Below are 17823 nucleotides of genomic sequence, written 5' to 3'. Positions count from 1 at the left end.
TGTATACGCACAGATTCATCTTAGGTCTTCATCAATCCTTGATTTGTCCCAGTACATGTCCAAATAACTTGGGAGAGACTAAACCCTCTGGGCAGAGTGCCTGCCACGCTGATCTAATGAGAGTATATTGCGAAACGTTCATGATTATTTTCGTGACGTTGGCAGGGTGTGCTGATGATGACGTTTGAGACAACCCCCACACAAAAAGCGGCTTCCGCATGACGTCGATGAACAGTCAGCGTTCTTTCTTCGCTGTAGCCGACAGCTACCACCGCTGATCCGTCGTGTTTCTGCTCTTTTAACAAATATTACCAAACCTTCCAGGTTTTTACACGACTTTTGAGCTCTCTTTTCTATTCTGTCTTTATTTTTTTATCTTTTTGTCGACAAGACAACATTTACACTGACGTTCCTTTTGTAAAGGTAAGGTATTTCGCTGTTTTTTTCTTGCCTGGCTAACGTTAGCTAACCGACCGGTCTGGTAGGAAGTTCGTCTTAAAGTGGCTATGTGATCATACGAATCGGTGAAATACTGATGTGGATTTTCAAGTTTAGCGTTAGCTGACCCCGTTGACATAAAAAAGTTAAGCTGAACTGGTTTTATGTTGAGGAAAATCGGACGGGTTCCCAAGAGTTGTTTACAGCTTGTTAGCTGTTAGCATACCGGCGGCCTGTAGAACAAAACCACTTAAGATGTCGCTGTGTGTGGACATCCGGTGTCAGAACAAAGACCCCATAAAATCAGCTGATGGGACTTTCTTCTTGGTGTTTATTAAAACAATTGTATCTCAATTCATACAGATTTCGTTGGATTATAGGGAAAAAAAAGTAGAAATTACATTGATGGGCCACGGGTTTTGAACGCCCTGTGTTTTAGCTTTTTTGGTAACGTTAACGTAAATCTAACCTCTAATTAGGGGATATGAGTAGGATACAGTATATACGAGTATATTGAGAAGCATTTTACTATTTTATTTCAATCTAAATGATCCAAGATGGATCAGGTTCAAATCTCCCTAATTTGTTCTGGATAATTCCAACAAGGCACATGTAATCAGTTTCCCCCCTCGGATAGCGTTTCCTGTAACGCAGCGCTGCCCTCCATGATTTGGGTCAGGTTAGATAAGGTAATCTAATGTAACCCTTGGTCTTACCTCGGATTATGGTTAAGAGTCCCAGAAGACGACTGGTTTGGGTTTAGGGTTGGGTTGAGGTAACGAGAGACACAAAGCGATTGGGAAACGGACGTCGAAACAACACCACCAACGTAGTGTGCTAACGTTAGCATCACCTAGAACAGCAGTGTGCTAGTATCACCTAGCACAGCTGTGTGCTAGGCTAGCACTGATCCCGTTTCACATTCACTTATACGGGTACACGTGTAGGCGCTCATGTGCTCAACAATTTGGTTGGAATCCGCTAAACGGTTAATTAAATGAAGCGTACAGCGTCAGATTATTGTATCGCTTGACAGTAATGTACTTGATGAACATAAAATGTCTGCCTGTTTGCATTTTACAGCCGTTAGCTGTCAGCTAATTCGTTGCTGTGTATTTGTCTCTCCTTCCAGGTCGCTCTTTCCTGCCCCACTCCCAGAACATTATTCTTTTCAGATATTCTTTGTCAAGCCGCCAAAGTGGAGAGTGTCGTTGCACCAGGGGGTCCTTCTCGTTTCAGGTACTAAACATTACTCAATCACTCTTGGCCTATTTATATTGCACCCTCTTAAACAGCTCACACAAAGGTTTAGGCTCACATTTCCTTATGTTAAGTTAAAACCTTTTTCCTTTTTTATTTTTTTGTATCACAGTGTAGGGGGAGGAGGTGGGGGTGCACCTCAGCACTATCCCAAGACTGTCGGCAACAGGTGATTTTTTTTACAGATATTTCTTTCACATGGAACACCTAGTCACTATCTTTATTACATATTAAATCCACAAGCCTCTCTTCAGGGCTTACATTGCATTCCCACATATGGTATTAATAATTTAAGTCACCAAATCTGGGGAAAAGAGGTGTCTCTAAGTGGCTTCTTAAGCCTCCTTATTTACTGGTATATGGTTCTACACCCTGATAAGATTGTGGTTTCCTGGTTGTTGGAAATAAATATTCTCAATTTGCAATTTGTGGATGAAATCGGACACTGCATAATAAGTCAGTTTTTCGAACCTTACTGGTCAAAACTGCATGAAATACCATGAGAATACATACAATTTATTACATCTGAAGGAGTGCGAAATAGTAGAGCAGTCGATAGTTTCATATGCTGGACATGCGACTGAAAAACATTTTTCTCCCATGGTCACTTCGGTGTAGTGACTATAATCTGTTTAGTTATCAAATCAGATTGTAGTGGCATTGCTGTAACGTGTAACTCAACCACCACGGATCAGGGCTAGATACCTGTGCTGTAATGTTGTGTTTTTCTGATAAATATTTCTGTTTTGTCCATTACAGCGAGTTCCTGGGGAAAACCCCAGGTTCTAGCGTTGAGAGATGGTTACCTTCTCGAAGCACTAGACGAGATGCCAACTCCTCCAACGAGAAAGGGCAAAATGATGCAATCTTCAGGAAAGTGAGAGGGTAAGTTTCCATTTAAATTCATATTGACTTCAGTTACTTAGACTGTACTGTGCAATTACACAATTTAAAGTTGTAAGTTAGGCCCTGAATATGCCATTGGAGATTAGGTGATGGTGTTGTTGGTAATATTGTCTCGTAAAGTCTTTTAACGTCTTCCTCCTTTGCATTAGCATACTGAATAAGCTGACTCCTGAGAAGTTTGACAAACTATGCCTGGAGCTCCTCAATGTGGGTGTAGATTCAAAACTGGTCTTAAAAGGAACCATCTTGTTGGTGAGTATTCTTAACTACACTTGTGTATTATTCATAGAACCCTTGAAATAGGCACTTAATTTGTTTTTCTCTATTTCTTAAGATTGTTGACAAAGCCCTCGAAGAGCCCAAGTATAGCCAGTTGTACGCTCAACTATGTCTACGCCTGGCAGAGGATGCACCGAACTTTGAAAGCCCATCGACAGAAAATCAAGCAACACAAAAGCAAAATACTGTAAGATTGTTTTTTTAACAATAGGATTTGCACAAGAATGTGATCTCACTTCACCACTTTTTGGTATTTTCTGTCTTGATTTTGAACAAATTCTGTTTTACAGACCTTCAGAAGGCTTCTGATCTCCAAGCTTCAAGATGAGTTTGAGAACCGCGCCAAAAATGTTGAACGTAAGTAAATTACATTTGAGACATGTGGTCAGTTACACAATACGTTTAGTCATGTCTTTCATGAATTGTTCCTTATTTTCAACTTTGTTTTCTCCCCCTGTAGTCTTTGACAAACATGACAACCCGCTCACCTCTGAGGAGGAGGAGCAGCGTGCTATTGCAAAGCTCAAGATGCTGGGCAACATCAAATTCATTGGGGAACTTGGCAAACTCAACCTTATCCACGAATCTATCCTTCATAAGTGCATCAAAACAGTAAGTTCTGTTGAATAACGTTTGTTGGGTGTAATTATAAACCTTATTTGTTTTCTTAACTTGTGTGATCCCAAACTCAGATTAAACTGCCAGTCTGAAAGCATCCTGACAGCGAAATGCCCCAAGTCACTTCAACAGTGGTGGAGGAAATTAAAGTAGGTTGTATTGAATGTTTCTCATTTCTTTTTCAGCTTTTGGAGAAGAAGAAGAGAGTCCAACTTAAGGATATGGGTGAAGATTTGGAATGCCTCTGTCAGATAATGAAAACAGTGGGGCCTAAACTTGATCATGAAAAGGCTAAAGTGAGTATGTGGGAAAACAACCAAGTAAGTCTTAAAATCACATTGTTCAATTTTAATGACAAATATCTTCTCCTCCTTCCAGTCTTTGATGGCTCAGTACTTCAGCCGCATGCGGTCCTTAACGAACAACGAAGAACTGCCTGCTAGGATTCGTTTCCTGCTGCAGAATACAGTGGAGCTGCGGGACAACAACTGGGCACCTCGCAAAGCTTACGTTGACAACGGACCAAAGACGATCAACCAAGTTCGTCAGGATGCAGTAAAGGTTAGTCTACCTGCTCCATTTTGGGATGAACTGACAGTCTTAAGAATGGTTCATGATTATAAAATGCAGATTGAGCTGCTCAGTAGTATTAGTGTAATGGTCTGGCAGTCCATAGTCTGCCTGTATTTTTATACTCTGACTGTGCTTTGCAGGATTTGGGTGTTTTTATTCCACCTTCAACTGATGGAATGAGGAATGAGTTCTTCATGGAAAACTCCTTCCTGCCAACAAGGATCAAGTTTGACAGGGAAACTCTTGGTGGGCTGGCTGATATGTTTGGACAAATGCCTGGTGCGTCGCAGCTTTTGTTTTTTTCTTCCCCTGAGCGATAAGAGTTGCACTCCCACCTTTACGCATTAATAAGGATTGAGCCTTTCTAGCAATTTTTTTAATGTTGTCTTGTTTTGTGTAGGAAGTGGCATTGGTACCGGTCCAGGGGTCATTCAGGACCACTATTCCCCTACCATGGGACGTCATCGCTCAAACCCGATCTACAATGGCCACATTGGAAACGGCAGCAGTTCACACCAGCCTCAGTTTGAAGCGGGAAGCAAACCATTCATAAAACCAAACCAGGTACATACAGCACATGTACAGTGTACTTGTTCAGTACTCTGTTATGGTCTAATAAGTCGCCATTCGTAATTATTAATCTGTGAAATCTCTTCTTAAAGGGCCAGAATTCACCAGTTTTCAACCACAAACAGAATCACTCAGTGCAGATGCAGTCCAAGGATATGGCTCCACGATTCAGCAAGAAAGGGAAGCTCAATGCTGAAGAGGTACAACTGCATATATTGATAAACGAAGAGTAGTCAAGTAAAATTACAATATGGGCAACCGGCTGACAATTATATATTGCAAACCTATGAAGACATTTTTTATGTTGGGAGGAGCCTGGGCTCCATTTTAAATGAATCCTACAGTTTCAGCTGGATCATGTTTGCTGTTTTCACCCCTCTAGATCAGCCTGAGGCCAGCACAGTCCTTCATCCTGAGTAAGAAACAAGTGCCGAAGCTGCAGCCACAGATGACTATGATTCCTCCAAGTGCCCAAGGTTCCCCACTAGGACAGGTAATATTTTTAAATTTCAAACCCAAATGTTGAACTGACATGGTAATCCCAGGTTCCAGAGAACATATATATTTATTTGGCTTTCTTTGTTTTGTCTCCACAGCTTGGCCTGAAAACTAATCCTCCTCCAATTCAGGAAAAACCTGCCAAGTCCACTAAAAAAGCTCCTCCTACGAAGGAAGAGTTGCGCAAAATGACAGTATGTTTCTGTTACTCTGTGCTTTCTTCATGCACGATATATACTGTATGTCTGGCATACTCTATCTGACTGTCCATTTCTTTCTAGGAGACATTGGTGGCAGATTACCTGAACAGCAAGAATGTCGATGAGGCAGTGAATGCTGTGAGGGAGATGAAGGCTCCAAAGCACTTTTTGTCTGAGATGCTGAACAAGGTCGTGGTCTATACCCTCGATCGTTCAGATGAGGATAAGGAACATGCAAGCACCCTGATCCAGGCACTCTGCACCGAGGGCCTTGCCACTGGTGAAAACCTAATGCAGGTCAGTGTTGTTACACTTATGTATGTGTTTACTCTCTAAATGTCACTGCGTTATTCAGCACTAACCGTTATGTTTATTTGATAGGCCTTTTTGAGTGTTCTGGACCAGTGTCCCAAGATCGAGGAAGAAGTCCCACTGGTGAAGTCCTTCCTGGCTCAGTTTGCAGCACGTGCGATCGTTGCAGACCTGGTCAGCCTTGCAGATTTGGCCCATCACCTGGAGAACGGTACACACTTCCCGCTGTTCTTGCTGTGCCTGCAGCAGATGGTCAAACTGAAGGACCGCGAGTGGCTGACCGACCTGTTCCACCAGAGCAAGGTCAACATGCAGAAGATGCTGCCTGGTATGTCCAAACTCACTCTGACCACATGTGTGTACCATGTCATTAGGCTCTCAGTTCATTTTGTACCGAGAAGCAGATTTGGTGACTTCCGTTTTCAATGATACTTTTGCTACTCCTGTAGAAATTGACCAGAACAAGGACAGGATGCTGGAGATTCTGGAGGGCAAAGGTCTTAGCTTTTTGTTCCCACTAATGAAACTGGAGAAGGAGCTGCTGAAGCAGATCAAAGTAGATCCCTCTCCACAGTCCATCTACAAGTGGATCAAAGACAACATCTCTCCCAAACTCCACACTGACAAAGGCTTTGTCAACATCCTCATGACCAGGTACAGCAGTGGACAATGACAACCATATGCATTGTTGGTTAATCTAACCTCAAGCAACATTATGCTCTTCAAGTATTTTACAATTTATCGACTCCCTTCTTGTCCACCAGCTTCTTGCAGTACATTGCTTATGAGATCAACCCTGACGACGATGAAGAGCAGCTCGCATCGCCCACTAAGGAACAGCTGGATGAGGAGAAGCAACTGCTACTGTCTTTCAAACCAGTGATGCAGAAGTTCCTACACGATCACATCGACCTGCAAGTTGCTGCGCTGTATGCCCTGCAGGTCCACTGCAATGCCAAGGGTTTCCCCAAAGGTACGAACACACACACATGGTGTTCAGTATAGCAGCTTGGGCCCACGTCAGAAGGTATTAAATTTTGGTGCAGAAGCTTAATAGTTACTCTCTTTTTCCAGGCATGTTGCTGCGCTACTTTGTGAACTTTTATGACATGGAAATAATTGAAGAAGAAGCCTTCCTTTCATGGAAAGAAGATGTCACCCAAGAGTATCCAGGGAAGGGAAAAGCATTATTTCAGGTAATTTTATGTGTTTTGTTTTGCTTCCCAACAATGAACAGCAGTTTTATGCTTTTACATGCGCACCAATATCCTGTTTATGATCAGGTTTTTAGAGTATCCCAGATATGTGCAGGTGTACACCTCATATGCCTGGTTTCAGAAACCTGGTGAAACCCATATACCAGTTTTGAGAAACGGGACACGCTAACCGAGATACTCTTGCATGTAAACACCTTATCCAGGTGTCTGACATTCTGTTGGTACAGAAATTGGTGGCTGAGATGTTCAATCAGTCAAGACTCACTTGCACACAGATGATCAGAAACCCAGATGTTCTTATGATCATGTATACAGGGATATGAATAACCAGGTTTCTCATGGTTCATGGTATAAATAACTCTAATGAAGCTATTGTTTGTGGTGCAGGTGAACCAGTGGCTGACCTGGCTGGAGACCGCAGAAGAAGAGGAGTCTGACGGTGAAGATTACTGAGGAACAGGCCAAAGCCATGTGTTATCAGGATGCAATGAATGATTTTTTTTTTTTTTTCATTATGTCTTTTTGGGTCTCCATATGCCCTTCCCTGTCCCAACCTAAACCCTTTCCCCCTTGTCTTGTTTATAAATATTTTCCAACCACTGTTACAATTCATTCCACTATGAAATGTTTTACCAGATCAAGCCAGCACCCACCACCATCTTATTGTATTTATGCTTTTCTTTCTCATTTTCGATCTTATTTGATGTCCAACAGCAGATGTTTTTAGACATTTCGGTCATCTTGGGTTTTCTTTAACAGTAGGCAGTATTGTGCAGGAAACTGTACCAGCACCAAACTCTGACCCATTTTATCACCTTATACATCTGGTAGGCGTCACCAAGTGCTGCCCTGACTATTTACTTAAAAACTGTTTACAAGAGAGAAAAGGCTCTAACGTATTGCAAAGAGGCTTTTCTCATTGTTTTATCAGCATTTGTTAATCAGTTTTTAGATGCACTTTGCTCAATATCATGAGTCGTTGCAATAGTAAGATACACTTTCTTTGATTTGTTGAAACAATCCTAAGTTGCGGTTCTTGGCTGCCATCATTATAATGGTTTTCTTGTGCTTGAAAGCAGACCATTTTGTCTGAAGATTCATAACAATCTGGATTTGATGATGTCTAACAACAATGGCCTGTTTTTATTTGCACAGTGTGATTTCAGTTACCCACATTTAGTTACATGAATCAAGAGCTTTTTTTATGTACAAAACCTTTGTGCTGTTAAGAATGAATCTGTGTGGCCTTTTTAATTTATCAGTTCATATGGATATACCTCTAATGTATCTCGGACTATACTTGAATGTCTCGGTTTTAACATTGAGACAGCCAAAGCTTAGTTTCCTGTGCTACAGTTGTATTTTACGTCTGTTTGCCATATTTGTCAAGTTTTTAAATGGTCTTTTTATCTTCATGAAATTATAAAAAAAAAAAAAGTACTGTATGTGTACACTTAAACCTTCTTTAGGAGTTTCACTGTAATGTTGAGTGCAAGAAGTTGAGTGTACAACTACAGATCAACCTTGAATAAAGTTTAACAGTTCATTTCATTGTGCGGAGTTTTTACTGGCCTGTCTTAAACTATAGATCATGAGCACTTGCTTTCAGGTATCGCACCACAGTCGTGCCATTTTAAAAAAACTTAACTACCAATTCTTTTCTGACATCTTCCTTTGTTGTGACCAAACAAATGGACTTCCTACAAGACTGCACACTATAAATGAAGCACATTGTTCACTACATGATGGTCCTAATTTTTAGGTTAATCAAGTTAGGTGGGCTTGAACAAATGCAGCAGAAAAGTTGCCTGGTTCCAAGTAGGTGCAACATGGAGAGGTGCTCATTTCAAATATTTGGACAAGAAATGATCAATCACTGCGTCATCCTGTCCGTATGTACTGAGGCACAGCAACACTTTGACAATGTTTTGTATTGGGAGGAAAATGTTTGAATTGTATCACCAAATCTATTTCATTTATATTAATTTTGAATGTAATCCATATTTCTGTTATATGGAGGGATGCAAACAACTTTTGTTTGTGTTAAATCGTCCTATGTTTGTAGTGAAGTTACAGGACAAATGATCAATGTCCTAAGTTAAGGACACACTGATTAAGTTTGTTGCTAAAGTCGCTGTAGTGGAGCAGCACAACCACATCTTAGTAACTTAGTAACTTTACCTCCAGCTTATTCATCACAGTGACAAGTTATAAGAATCATGATGCTGCTAATAGACACATTAAAGTTGACGGTATTTTTCAATGTTAGTATGATACAGGAATATAACATAACAATTCACTTCTCACACAATTCTTAGTTTTCTCTGTTTTTATTTGACATTTTGTTGAAGCGTCTTCCCATTTTTTGGATCAGTGTCTCTTCTGACCATCCGAGATAGAAAATAGATGTTTACACCTTTTAGTTCACTTCAAACCATTTGATCTGTCTTTAACAAAACATCATTAACAAAACACAGCATCTGTGAAAAGACATTTCCAGTAAGACACGAGGAATACACCACAACTTTGCGCCAAATAAAGCTACACTTTTCTAGGCTCTAATTCCAAGATATTACACGGACAGAAATCCCTGCTTTTAATAGAAAATAAAAATGCAGATGTGGAGCGTTTTCTCATCATTACATGGGGCAAGTCTGTGAGGATGATTTGAGGATTTAATCGCTGTCGTTATCCTCATTGTTGGAGCCGCCTTCAGGCTCAGAGCCGTTGTCAGAGCGGCGAGGGGAACCCTCGTTGTCTGAACCCACTTCAGATCCCCGCTCTGATCCACGGTCGGACGCTGCGACGGGTGAACCGGGCCGGGACTCAGCGTCTGATCCCGACCGACTCCTCTTGCTCCCGTTGTCCGACTGCTCCGAGTCGGACTGCCGCTGTACCCTCCTCTTCTTCACTGGACGGTCGCTGCCCGAGTCGTCATCCTCGGAGCCTGCAGAGCGCCGAGGGCTGCCCGCCTCACTGCCAGAGCGGTTCCTACCTCCGTCTGACTCACTATCAGACGCAATGCGCTTCCTGTGGCCGCCCTCGCCCTCGTCATCGGATCCTGAACCACTGTCTCTTTGGTGTCTGTATGGGACAAAGTGCACTTATCAATACTCGATTCGAATTACTAATGCTCTCAGAGCGTGTTTGTCTACATTCTAACTTCAAAGTTTATGCTTTTACCTGTCTTCAGCTATTTTCAGTCCATCCTCATCCGAAGAGGACTCAGAAGAGGAGATGATGGCCTTAGACTTGATCTTTCCTTTGAGAGACGGTGGCAGACGCTCAGGCTGGGGCTAAAAATGAGAAAGATGTTTATAGATGTTTAATTGGGGCTGAAAACATATTTCAAAAGGATTTCAAGAATATTACACGCAACATAAGAACAGAGCAAAGAAAACACAAAGGACCTTTTCAATCCTCTTGCGTTCTTTAGGTTTTCGCTGCTTCTTTGGTCGTGATGCTCCTTCCTCATCATCACTGTCATCATCTCCTCCTCCTTTAGCAGGCCTGAAATGCAGGACAGAATTTGCTCTGAGTACCTTTTGTGCCATGTTCATCAGTTAAAATAAACCACAGTGCAGCAGACTCACTTCTTCCTCTTCTTGCGTGACTTCTTCTCTCCGTCCTCGCCCTCCTCCTGCTCGCTGCCACTACCGCCCCTTCTCTTCTTCTTCTTCTTCAGTGGCAGGTCCTCGTCAGAGTCATCGTTGACAAACTCATCCATGTCACCTCCTTTCTTACGCTTAGAGATTAAAAAGGGTTAGTTATAAAGTATGTTATCCATGCTGCACTCAGTGCAATTTAGAGTCTGCTGATGAGTTTGCTATCAGTGCTAACACTCACACGTCCTCCACCGCTGCCTCCCTTCTTCTTTTCTTTGGACATTTCCTTTGATCCCTCTGCAAAGGTGAGCAGGTTCTTGGTCTTCTCCACGTACAAAGCTCTCTGCTCCAGGAGCTTCTTCTGCTCCTCCACCTCTCTGCTCCGCTTTTCCTCCTAAAGGGGTTTGAGGGTGACAAGCCGACCAATTAATGAGAAGCACTTTCGATGTAATGCAGAAAAATGAGACCTAGTCATGGTGAGTTACTAAAAGGTTTTACGGTTTTCGGAATGGTAGCACCAAACGTACCTGTTCTTTCATCATCTGCTGACGCAGCAGGTCCCTCTCTTGTTCTTGTTTGGCCCGAAGCTCCTTCTCCTCCTCATCCTGCTTTCTAGCTCTCGCCACATGGTACTGAGCCTGACTCAACAGGTCAGAGCACTGCCTGCAATCCCACAACACACCCCAGCAACATTACAACCTGCACTAAATGAACGCAGCTCCAGCACAAGCCCCATGTAAAACACTGTAATTAAATGTGGGGATGGACCGAAACACTGGCAAACTATTAGTACCTGCTGATATTAGCTTTAAAAAAAAAAAAACTTTGTGCCAGTGCTTATTGTGAAATTGTAATTTTTTAGTCAAAGTAAAATGAAAAAAGATCAACATTTAAGGTTTATGAAGCTTAACCTGATTTAAAAAATATCAACAGAAAGTTAGCTGCCAATATGGCTGCAATAATTTGTATGAGCTTCAATTAAAAAACTTAAGTGCACTTATAGTTGTCATAGATTATTTTAACTGTTCCTTAAAAACAAAGAAAGTGTGTATTAAACTGATGAGAATAAATTCCGACTGACCTGGCCTCAGAAGCAGCAAGAGCGAGGTCAAACCTCATCTTGTCTCCGGCCTTGCTGAGGTAGCTGAAATACCTGTGTGAGGAGGAAGAGGAGAGGTAGATGAAATTGCAGGATTGGGCACAGCCAGGGGATCAGACAGGGAGGAGGAGGCATAAATCAAGTCTAATACCTGTGAGCCAGTTCGAGCTCTTTGACAGCGCTGAGCACAGCCTTCAAGTTGCTCTTCTCATCTTTCAGCACAAGAGTGGCCAGCCTCTGAAGCACCAGGGCCACGTTGAACATCAGCACAGTGTCGCTGGGCGCCACGTGACGGGCCTTGTTGGAAACACGAGGAGGAGAAAGTTATACTCCCCTCATGTTGTAGCATAAAATAAAAGCTTCTAATGTTTGCTTCATGTTACCTTCAGCAGCATCTGCTTGCACTCTTGGAGTTTCCCACATTTGAAGAGCGCCCTTGCGAGGTACAGCAGCACCTCCGTGTTCTGATATTTGTAAAATTTCTTCAGGCAGTTTTCATACTGTGGAGCAGAATAAAACAGGCATCTGTACTGTCCAGAAGAAAAACATGAACAAAGACAATAATATTTGTAGGTAATCAGAAGTGAGGCCCTCACCATCTGCACAGCGCTGATGTACTGCTTCTGTTCGACGTAGATGTGAGCCAGATTGAGCCAGACGTCGCTGATGTCTGCTGTGGCCTCCCTCACCTGGGCAAACACGTCACGAGCCTCTCTGAAGTAGCCCTTATGGGCCAGGACGGCACCTGGACACAAGACATTTATGTTTAATACTTCATACATATACAGTAGAACGGGGGAAAAAAAAACCATAAAGCTCAACAGACCGATGCCATTGGCAGCATAGAGATTCTTGGAGTCATTTCGCAGGACTTGTTTGTATATCGCCAGGGCTCGATCCTGGTGTCTCTTTTCCTGTGAAGACAAAAACACTCTTACTCCAATTGGGGGATCCATTATTTCCCTTCACCTAGCTCACATAGCTCATTTCTTTCCATCTATTTATTTAAAAAAAACATCCGACTGTACCTTTTCCCGGTCTCTGGTGGGCTGATGCAGAGTCTGCAGCCACACGTTACCCAGAGCCAGCATGGAGTAGGTGTCGTTCTGTGTGGACGGCTGCTTCAGAATACGCTCAAACTTCTTTTGACCGGGACCCCATTCCTGTTTGGCCAAGTGAAGGTTCCCTATGAGGGACCAAGCGTCTGGGTGATCCTGCACCAAAACAGAACAAACATCAGATAACGTTGAAGAGAATTTGACCTCAGATTTGATTTGAATTCTGATGTTATAATATTCACACTACAATAGGTGACAGAGTACCTGATTAATCTGCAGGGCCTCTTTGAACCAGTCAGAAGCTTCGTAGAAATTTCCTTTGTCGCGAGCCATCGCTCCAAGACGCAAATAACCTGTGGTCCAAAAATTCAAGCAAATCTTCACAAAGTACAGATATTTGTCTTCTTGCTCTCACTGTTATTATCAACATTATTGTAGAATGCTGCATGCTTACAGTCCACATAGTTAGGATGCTCTCTCAGGATGTTTTTGTAGAGTTTCTCAGCTTCGTGGAATTCACACATTGCCTCGTACAGGCGGGCCAGATTGTAGGACGTGGTGACAGAAATGGCATTGTAGTAATGCTCGTCATGCTCTCCCTCAGCTTTGGCCCGGTCAAGAGATGCAAGGAAGTATTTCTGTAGGAGACAAGATATGACCCATCCTTGAAGTACCTCTGTTGTGTGGATGTTAATACAAGCTGTAATGTATGTTGATAACTACCTTGGCCTCTCCAAGGTTGCCCAGTCTGAAGTGAAGCGCCCCCAGGTTGTTGAGAATCTCAGGAGGAACGTCGGCCTGCACCTTCTCCTGCAGGATGCGGGTGGCTGTGCCGTATGCGGACAGTGCTCCTTGAATATCAGTCTGCTCCAGGATCTGAGCCAGCTCGATCCAGGCCTCCACATCATCCGGGTACTGCTCTGTCACCTTCTTCAAGTGACCCTAGCAAACAAAGACAGTGACATGTCTCCAAAAATGATTCAAGCTAATTCCAGACATGTTTTTGAGCTAAAAGTGAAGTCATATCAGCAAACTTCTTAATAAGCCATTTGATTACAACTGTGATGAAATAATCTGGGCAGGATACGTACTTTGGCAATGTCTCTCTTTTCCTGATCGTCAGATGTTGCATAGAGAGACCCCAGAATTTTCATAGTTTCGTAGTTGTTGGGGTAGGCCTTTAAAACCTTTTCGAAGCACTGTGCCGCGTTCTCTTTATCCCTTCGATACACATACATCTGTCCCAGGCCAAAGAAGGGCAACACAAAGGTAGACGAGGCAAACTGAGTGGCCTGGTAGTAATACTGAAAAGCTTGGTCATAGTCCTCCTGAAGAGAAAAAGAGAACACAGATATCAGAGACATAAAGTGGTAACACAGTGAACAAATGGTGCACTGCCTCAGGACCGGTTAGGATCTTACCTGAACATGAAATGAGCGAGCTAACTGGTAGCAGCTCTCAGCCTGCATGGCCTCTACCTCTGTGTTATGGAAAGCATGGAGGGCCAGATGCTGCACTTTACTGTAATCCTGACGGGAAACAGACAACACACAGGTAAGGATAACAGTTTAATGACACTCACACTGTGTCAGTATTTCAATGACAATCAGACAAGTGACCACCTTTTTGAAGAAGAAGTGGTTGGCGAGGTGGTTGAGCACCATGGGGTTGCTGGGGTCGATGGTGTAGGCCCGCGACAGGAGCTGCACTCCGTTCTTGATGGAATCTGCCTCCTTGTTGTTGAGCTCTAAAACCGCCAAACCAACAAGAGCTCCCACACACTTTGAATTCAGCTCTAGGGCTCGACCAAAAGCCAAACGAGCCTTCTCCAGTTTGTTGAGCTTGACAAAACAGTGGCCCATCCCCAGCCTCACCTCAGCTAGATAGAGACACAAGAACAAGACAGAAGATAGATGAGGAATAATCTCTTAACACGTCTCTTTGTGTGAGAAATGCAATAACAGGAGATGGAGCCCGACTGATAAATCAGCCAACAGTACATAATATTTTGTCAGCCGCGATTTTATGTTTTATGTTTGCAGAAAGTGGACACAATTTGTCAATCGACAGAAAATTACTCCACAACAATTCTGATATTCTTTTTATCATTTATGCCATTTATCAAGCAGACATGCCAGGGACACTGTGCACAGCCTCTAAAAAGTAAGAATTTGCAGCTTTTCCCCATTTCATTACATTGTAAAATTGATATCTTTGGTTATTTGAAGTGACCTTGTGCTTTGGGAAGACGTGCTGGGCAACTGACTGTATTTTATGGCATTTTATAGACTAAACAAGTGATGGTTATTTGAAAAAAAAAAAAAATCAATTGGTAATGAAAACAATTGTTAGTTCCGGTTGTATGTTTTTCCTTTATTTTTAAGTGTTTTTTTGTTATTTATAATAATTTGCAGCAAACATTACTGTTCATAATTTACTGTTAATTATCATTTCCTCAGAACATACTAACCAAATTTGAGGGATCTTTGTCTGAGAAGAAGAATTTTATTTGTTAATATTAAAATAACTATTGGCAGATATATCATTACCAGATTGTTTTATACTCAGATGTTGTAGCAGTAATCAGGAATACAGGGTTCTGTTGCGAGGATGACACCAGTGACATATTACCTGGGCAGCCAGGGTTTGTACGTAGAGCCTTTTTGTAATATGCCAGCGCTCCTCTGTAATCCTTTTTATTGAAGGAGATGCAGGCCTTACCTGTTGAACGACAATTATTCATTAATATTATTTCAGTGAATCAATTGCAGTGGTCAAAGTTAATATCTTAGTTTTATATTCATCTTGCCAAGCAAAGCAGGGATGTTGTTGGTGGACTGATTGAGAACAAAGTGGAACTGAGCATCGGCCTGGTCCATCTTGTCTCCTTCCAACAGGCAGAAACAGGCTCTTCCCAACAAATGGTTCTGAGTGAAACAAGAGCATGTTATATTTACTTATGATGCAGAATCAGTGGAGCCAGAGCAGTTTTCTCTCATCATCACCCGCCCGTTTTTTCTTACCTGATCGTACATGATGATCTTGTCTGCCATAGTATAGAGCAGCGTGGCCTGCGTGATGAGCTCTTTCTTGGCATCTTTGTTTTTCTCTTTACGCGCTTGCTGGACATAGTAAGCAGCCAACGTGTCCAGACAGGTCATCTGGTCCTTCTCGTGGTCTCTGTAGTCGAGGTTTCCATCAATACGAGCCGCCTCTAAAAGCTTGACAAAATCCTCTGTTTTGCCCTGCTTGTAGTACTCCAACTGAAAAAGACAGAGTGCAAACTGTTACAACTGTTCAAATGAGATAAATTTAACATTGCTGCGCATGAATCAAGTTTGATATCTGGATTGTGTTCAATGTATTCATCAAGCTAACATTCTACATTACGATAATAAATGTAACCACTGTCTGCAGTAGCTCCACTGACTCACCGCCAAAGCGATCCATATGTGCAGCTGTGTATGTTCCTGCTTCAGGATACTGATGACCTCGTCTCCCTCTGGCAGCTGGTCAAAGTCAAGCTCGATAACCTGCAAGATACAATTTATTCAAGTCATTAAGCATCAAGGTCTGACAAAACACATACAATGTATAATTTAAGAGTGTTATGAATGAGGGGTAGATGATATAATGAGGGATACTGTGAGACAATATCAATGTGTCAACCGTCAGAGTGTTTACTATATATATATATATATATATATATATATATATACATACATACACATATATATATACATACACATATATATATATATATATATATATATACATACACATACATACATTTTTTATTTTTTAACATCACACTATAAGCTCAATTGTCAGTTAATTTGGTACACTTAGTGTAAACATTGCAGGATAATACAACAGCCCATGCTGCAATAAATCCTAAGGTTATACTGTTCAGTGTTTTAGAGAGGTGTTGATGAACCTTTATAGTCATTCTGAAGGTTGTATTGTTATACTGAGAAGTGTTTCTGATATTTTGTCCACCCCGTTTATATCAATACGAGTAGTATTATAGGATACATATTACAAACATCTCTCTGTATAAAGCAATACAGCTCAACAGCACCAATAACTACAGCTTGGCAACTGAGTGTACATCGATATCACGACATAAACGTATATATAGCTAGAGGATATTATCGCCCACTGTTATCATGAATTAAGATCCAGATGTTTCACTACTTTGCTGCCTTCTTAACTTAAAATAAATATATAACGATCCAGTAGAGAGTTAAGACTGTAACCGATGCGCTTAAAACATATAAGATATGACATCCCATTTCACCAACAACTGACCAATTAACTTGCCCCGAGCCTGAGCTCACATTTCTCCAGACAGTAATAATGTTTAATAACCAAACTGCTTCTGTTACTCTACATTTAATACGCCGCTGTGTTGCACAGAGAACATTAGCTAATGCTAACTGGGGTTAGCATACACGGCTAGCAGCACGGCGAGGTTTCACTTAGTGAATCAAGTTTACATATTAGAAGAGTTTTACCTCATCGGTGTCCCGTAAGGGGATCTCGATAGAGCCCCGAGACATCTTGACTCAGGAAAAAAAAATCCACTTGAGGTTGGATTTATAAAAAAATATAAAAATCTCCAGCCCGTTGTCTGTGGGTAGCTACTTCATGCTTCCGATAGGAAACAAACAAACGGACGGTGCAACTAGAAATTGTGTCCGTCCAGATTGATCGGGAATCTGAAAGTGTTCCTCTTGTCGAACACACGCAGCTCTTTGATAACAACATGCTTGTAGGTAGTAATCACAGCCATACGCATGGAAGTATACATTTCGCATGTCCAGAGCACTTTTAATGTGTTTTCAGTAAGCCTAATACGATTCGGTATCAATTTCCTTACAACCGAAACTAAACATGAAGGTGAAAGTTTCAATATTGAAAGAACCACGATTTTCATTAGCAGTAATAGTATTTTTAATGGATTGAGAAGAATTTCCTTTGCCACACACTGACTGGCAAATTAGATTTACTCCCTACGTTTGCTGAAGTTCAAAATGTATCAGAAATGCTTGGCAGGCTGTGCATTTGATATGTTAAACCGGTGAATTTCAATTGAAATCCATTAACTGCATCATTGTCACGGACCTCTGCAGGACAGCATTTTGGCAGAAATGGGATGAGGTGGTGGGGGGTGGGGGGTGTCAGCTG

At 41.9% G+C, this 17823-nt stretch overlaps 2 protein-coding genes across 5 annotated transcripts; one reads left to right on the top strand and one right to left on the bottom strand.

The window, feature by feature from the left end:
• Window positions 1–263: 263 nt before the first annotated feature.
• eif4g2a (eukaryotic translation initiation factor 4, gamma 2a) lies at window positions 264–8417 on the top strand. 2 transcript variants are annotated; one of them, XM_070914336.1, is made up of 21 exons: window positions 264–423; window positions 1571–1677; window positions 1811–1867; window positions 2458–2583; window positions 2754–2856; window positions 2939–3070; window positions 3174–3240; window positions 3344–3495; window positions 3687–3797; window positions 3880–4062; window positions 4215–4353; window positions 4475–4638; window positions 4737–4844; window positions 5027–5137; window positions 5241–5336; window positions 5424–5639; window positions 5724–5982; window positions 6104–6308; window positions 6419–6627; window positions 6729–6850; window positions 7259–8417. In XM_070914336.1, exons 8-21 carry the CDS (start codon window positions 3412–3414, stop codon window positions 7322–7324), a joined length of 2073 nt encoding a protein of 690 aa, XP_070770437.1. In that variant the 5' UTR covers window positions 264–423; window positions 1571–1677; window positions 1811–1867; window positions 2458–2583; window positions 2754–2856; window positions 2939–3070; window positions 3174–3240; window positions 3344–3411; the 3' UTR covers window positions 7325–8417. The 2 variants fall into 2 exon arrangements, with proteins under 2 accessions (XP_070770437.1, XP_070770520.1); XM_070914419.1 differs by lacking the exon at window positions 1811–1867.
• Window positions 8418–9188: 771 nt separating this feature from the next.
• ctr9 (CTR9 homolog, Paf1/RNA polymerase II complex component) lies at window positions 9189–17245 on the bottom strand. 3 transcript variants are annotated; one of them, XM_070931185.1, is made up of 23 exons: window positions 17151–17245; window positions 16068–16166; window positions 15657–15896; window positions 15443–15560; window positions 15265–15354; window positions 14256–14512; window positions 14055–14162; window positions 13725–13961; window positions 13357–13575; window positions 13088–13271; window positions 12898–12986; window positions 12604–12789; window positions 12402–12489; window positions 12172–12320; window positions 11959–12075; window positions 11727–11872; window positions 11558–11629; window positions 11004–11139; window positions 10718–10870; window positions 10465–10616; window positions 10282–10381; window positions 10055–10167; window positions 9189–9955 (listed from the first exon to the last, which is right to left on the bottom strand). In XM_070931185.1, the coding sequence occupies exons 1-23, from the start codon at window positions 17193–17195 to the stop codon at window positions 9547–9549; spliced, it is 3507 nt and encodes a 1168-aa protein (XP_070787286.1). In that variant the 5' UTR covers window positions 17196–17245; the 3' UTR covers window positions 9189–9546. The 3 variants fall into 3 exon arrangements, with proteins under 3 accessions (XP_070787286.1, XP_070787287.1, XP_070787288.1); XM_070931186.1 differs by having other exon boundaries at window positions 10055–10161; XM_070931187.1 differs by lacking the exon at window positions 11558–11629 and having other exon boundaries at window positions 10055–10161.
• Between the last annotated feature and the right edge of the window lie 578 nt (window positions 17246–17823).

Source organism: Enoplosus armatus, chromosome 1 (genome assembly GCF_043641665.1).
Source record: "Enoplosus armatus isolate fEnoArm2 chromosome 1, fEnoArm2.hap1, whole genome shotgun sequence".
Taxonomy (NCBI): Eukaryota; Metazoa; Chordata; class Actinopteri; order Centrarchiformes; family Enoplosidae; genus Enoplosus; species Enoplosus armatus.
This window is presented reverse-complemented; position numbering and strand designations above follow the sequence as displayed.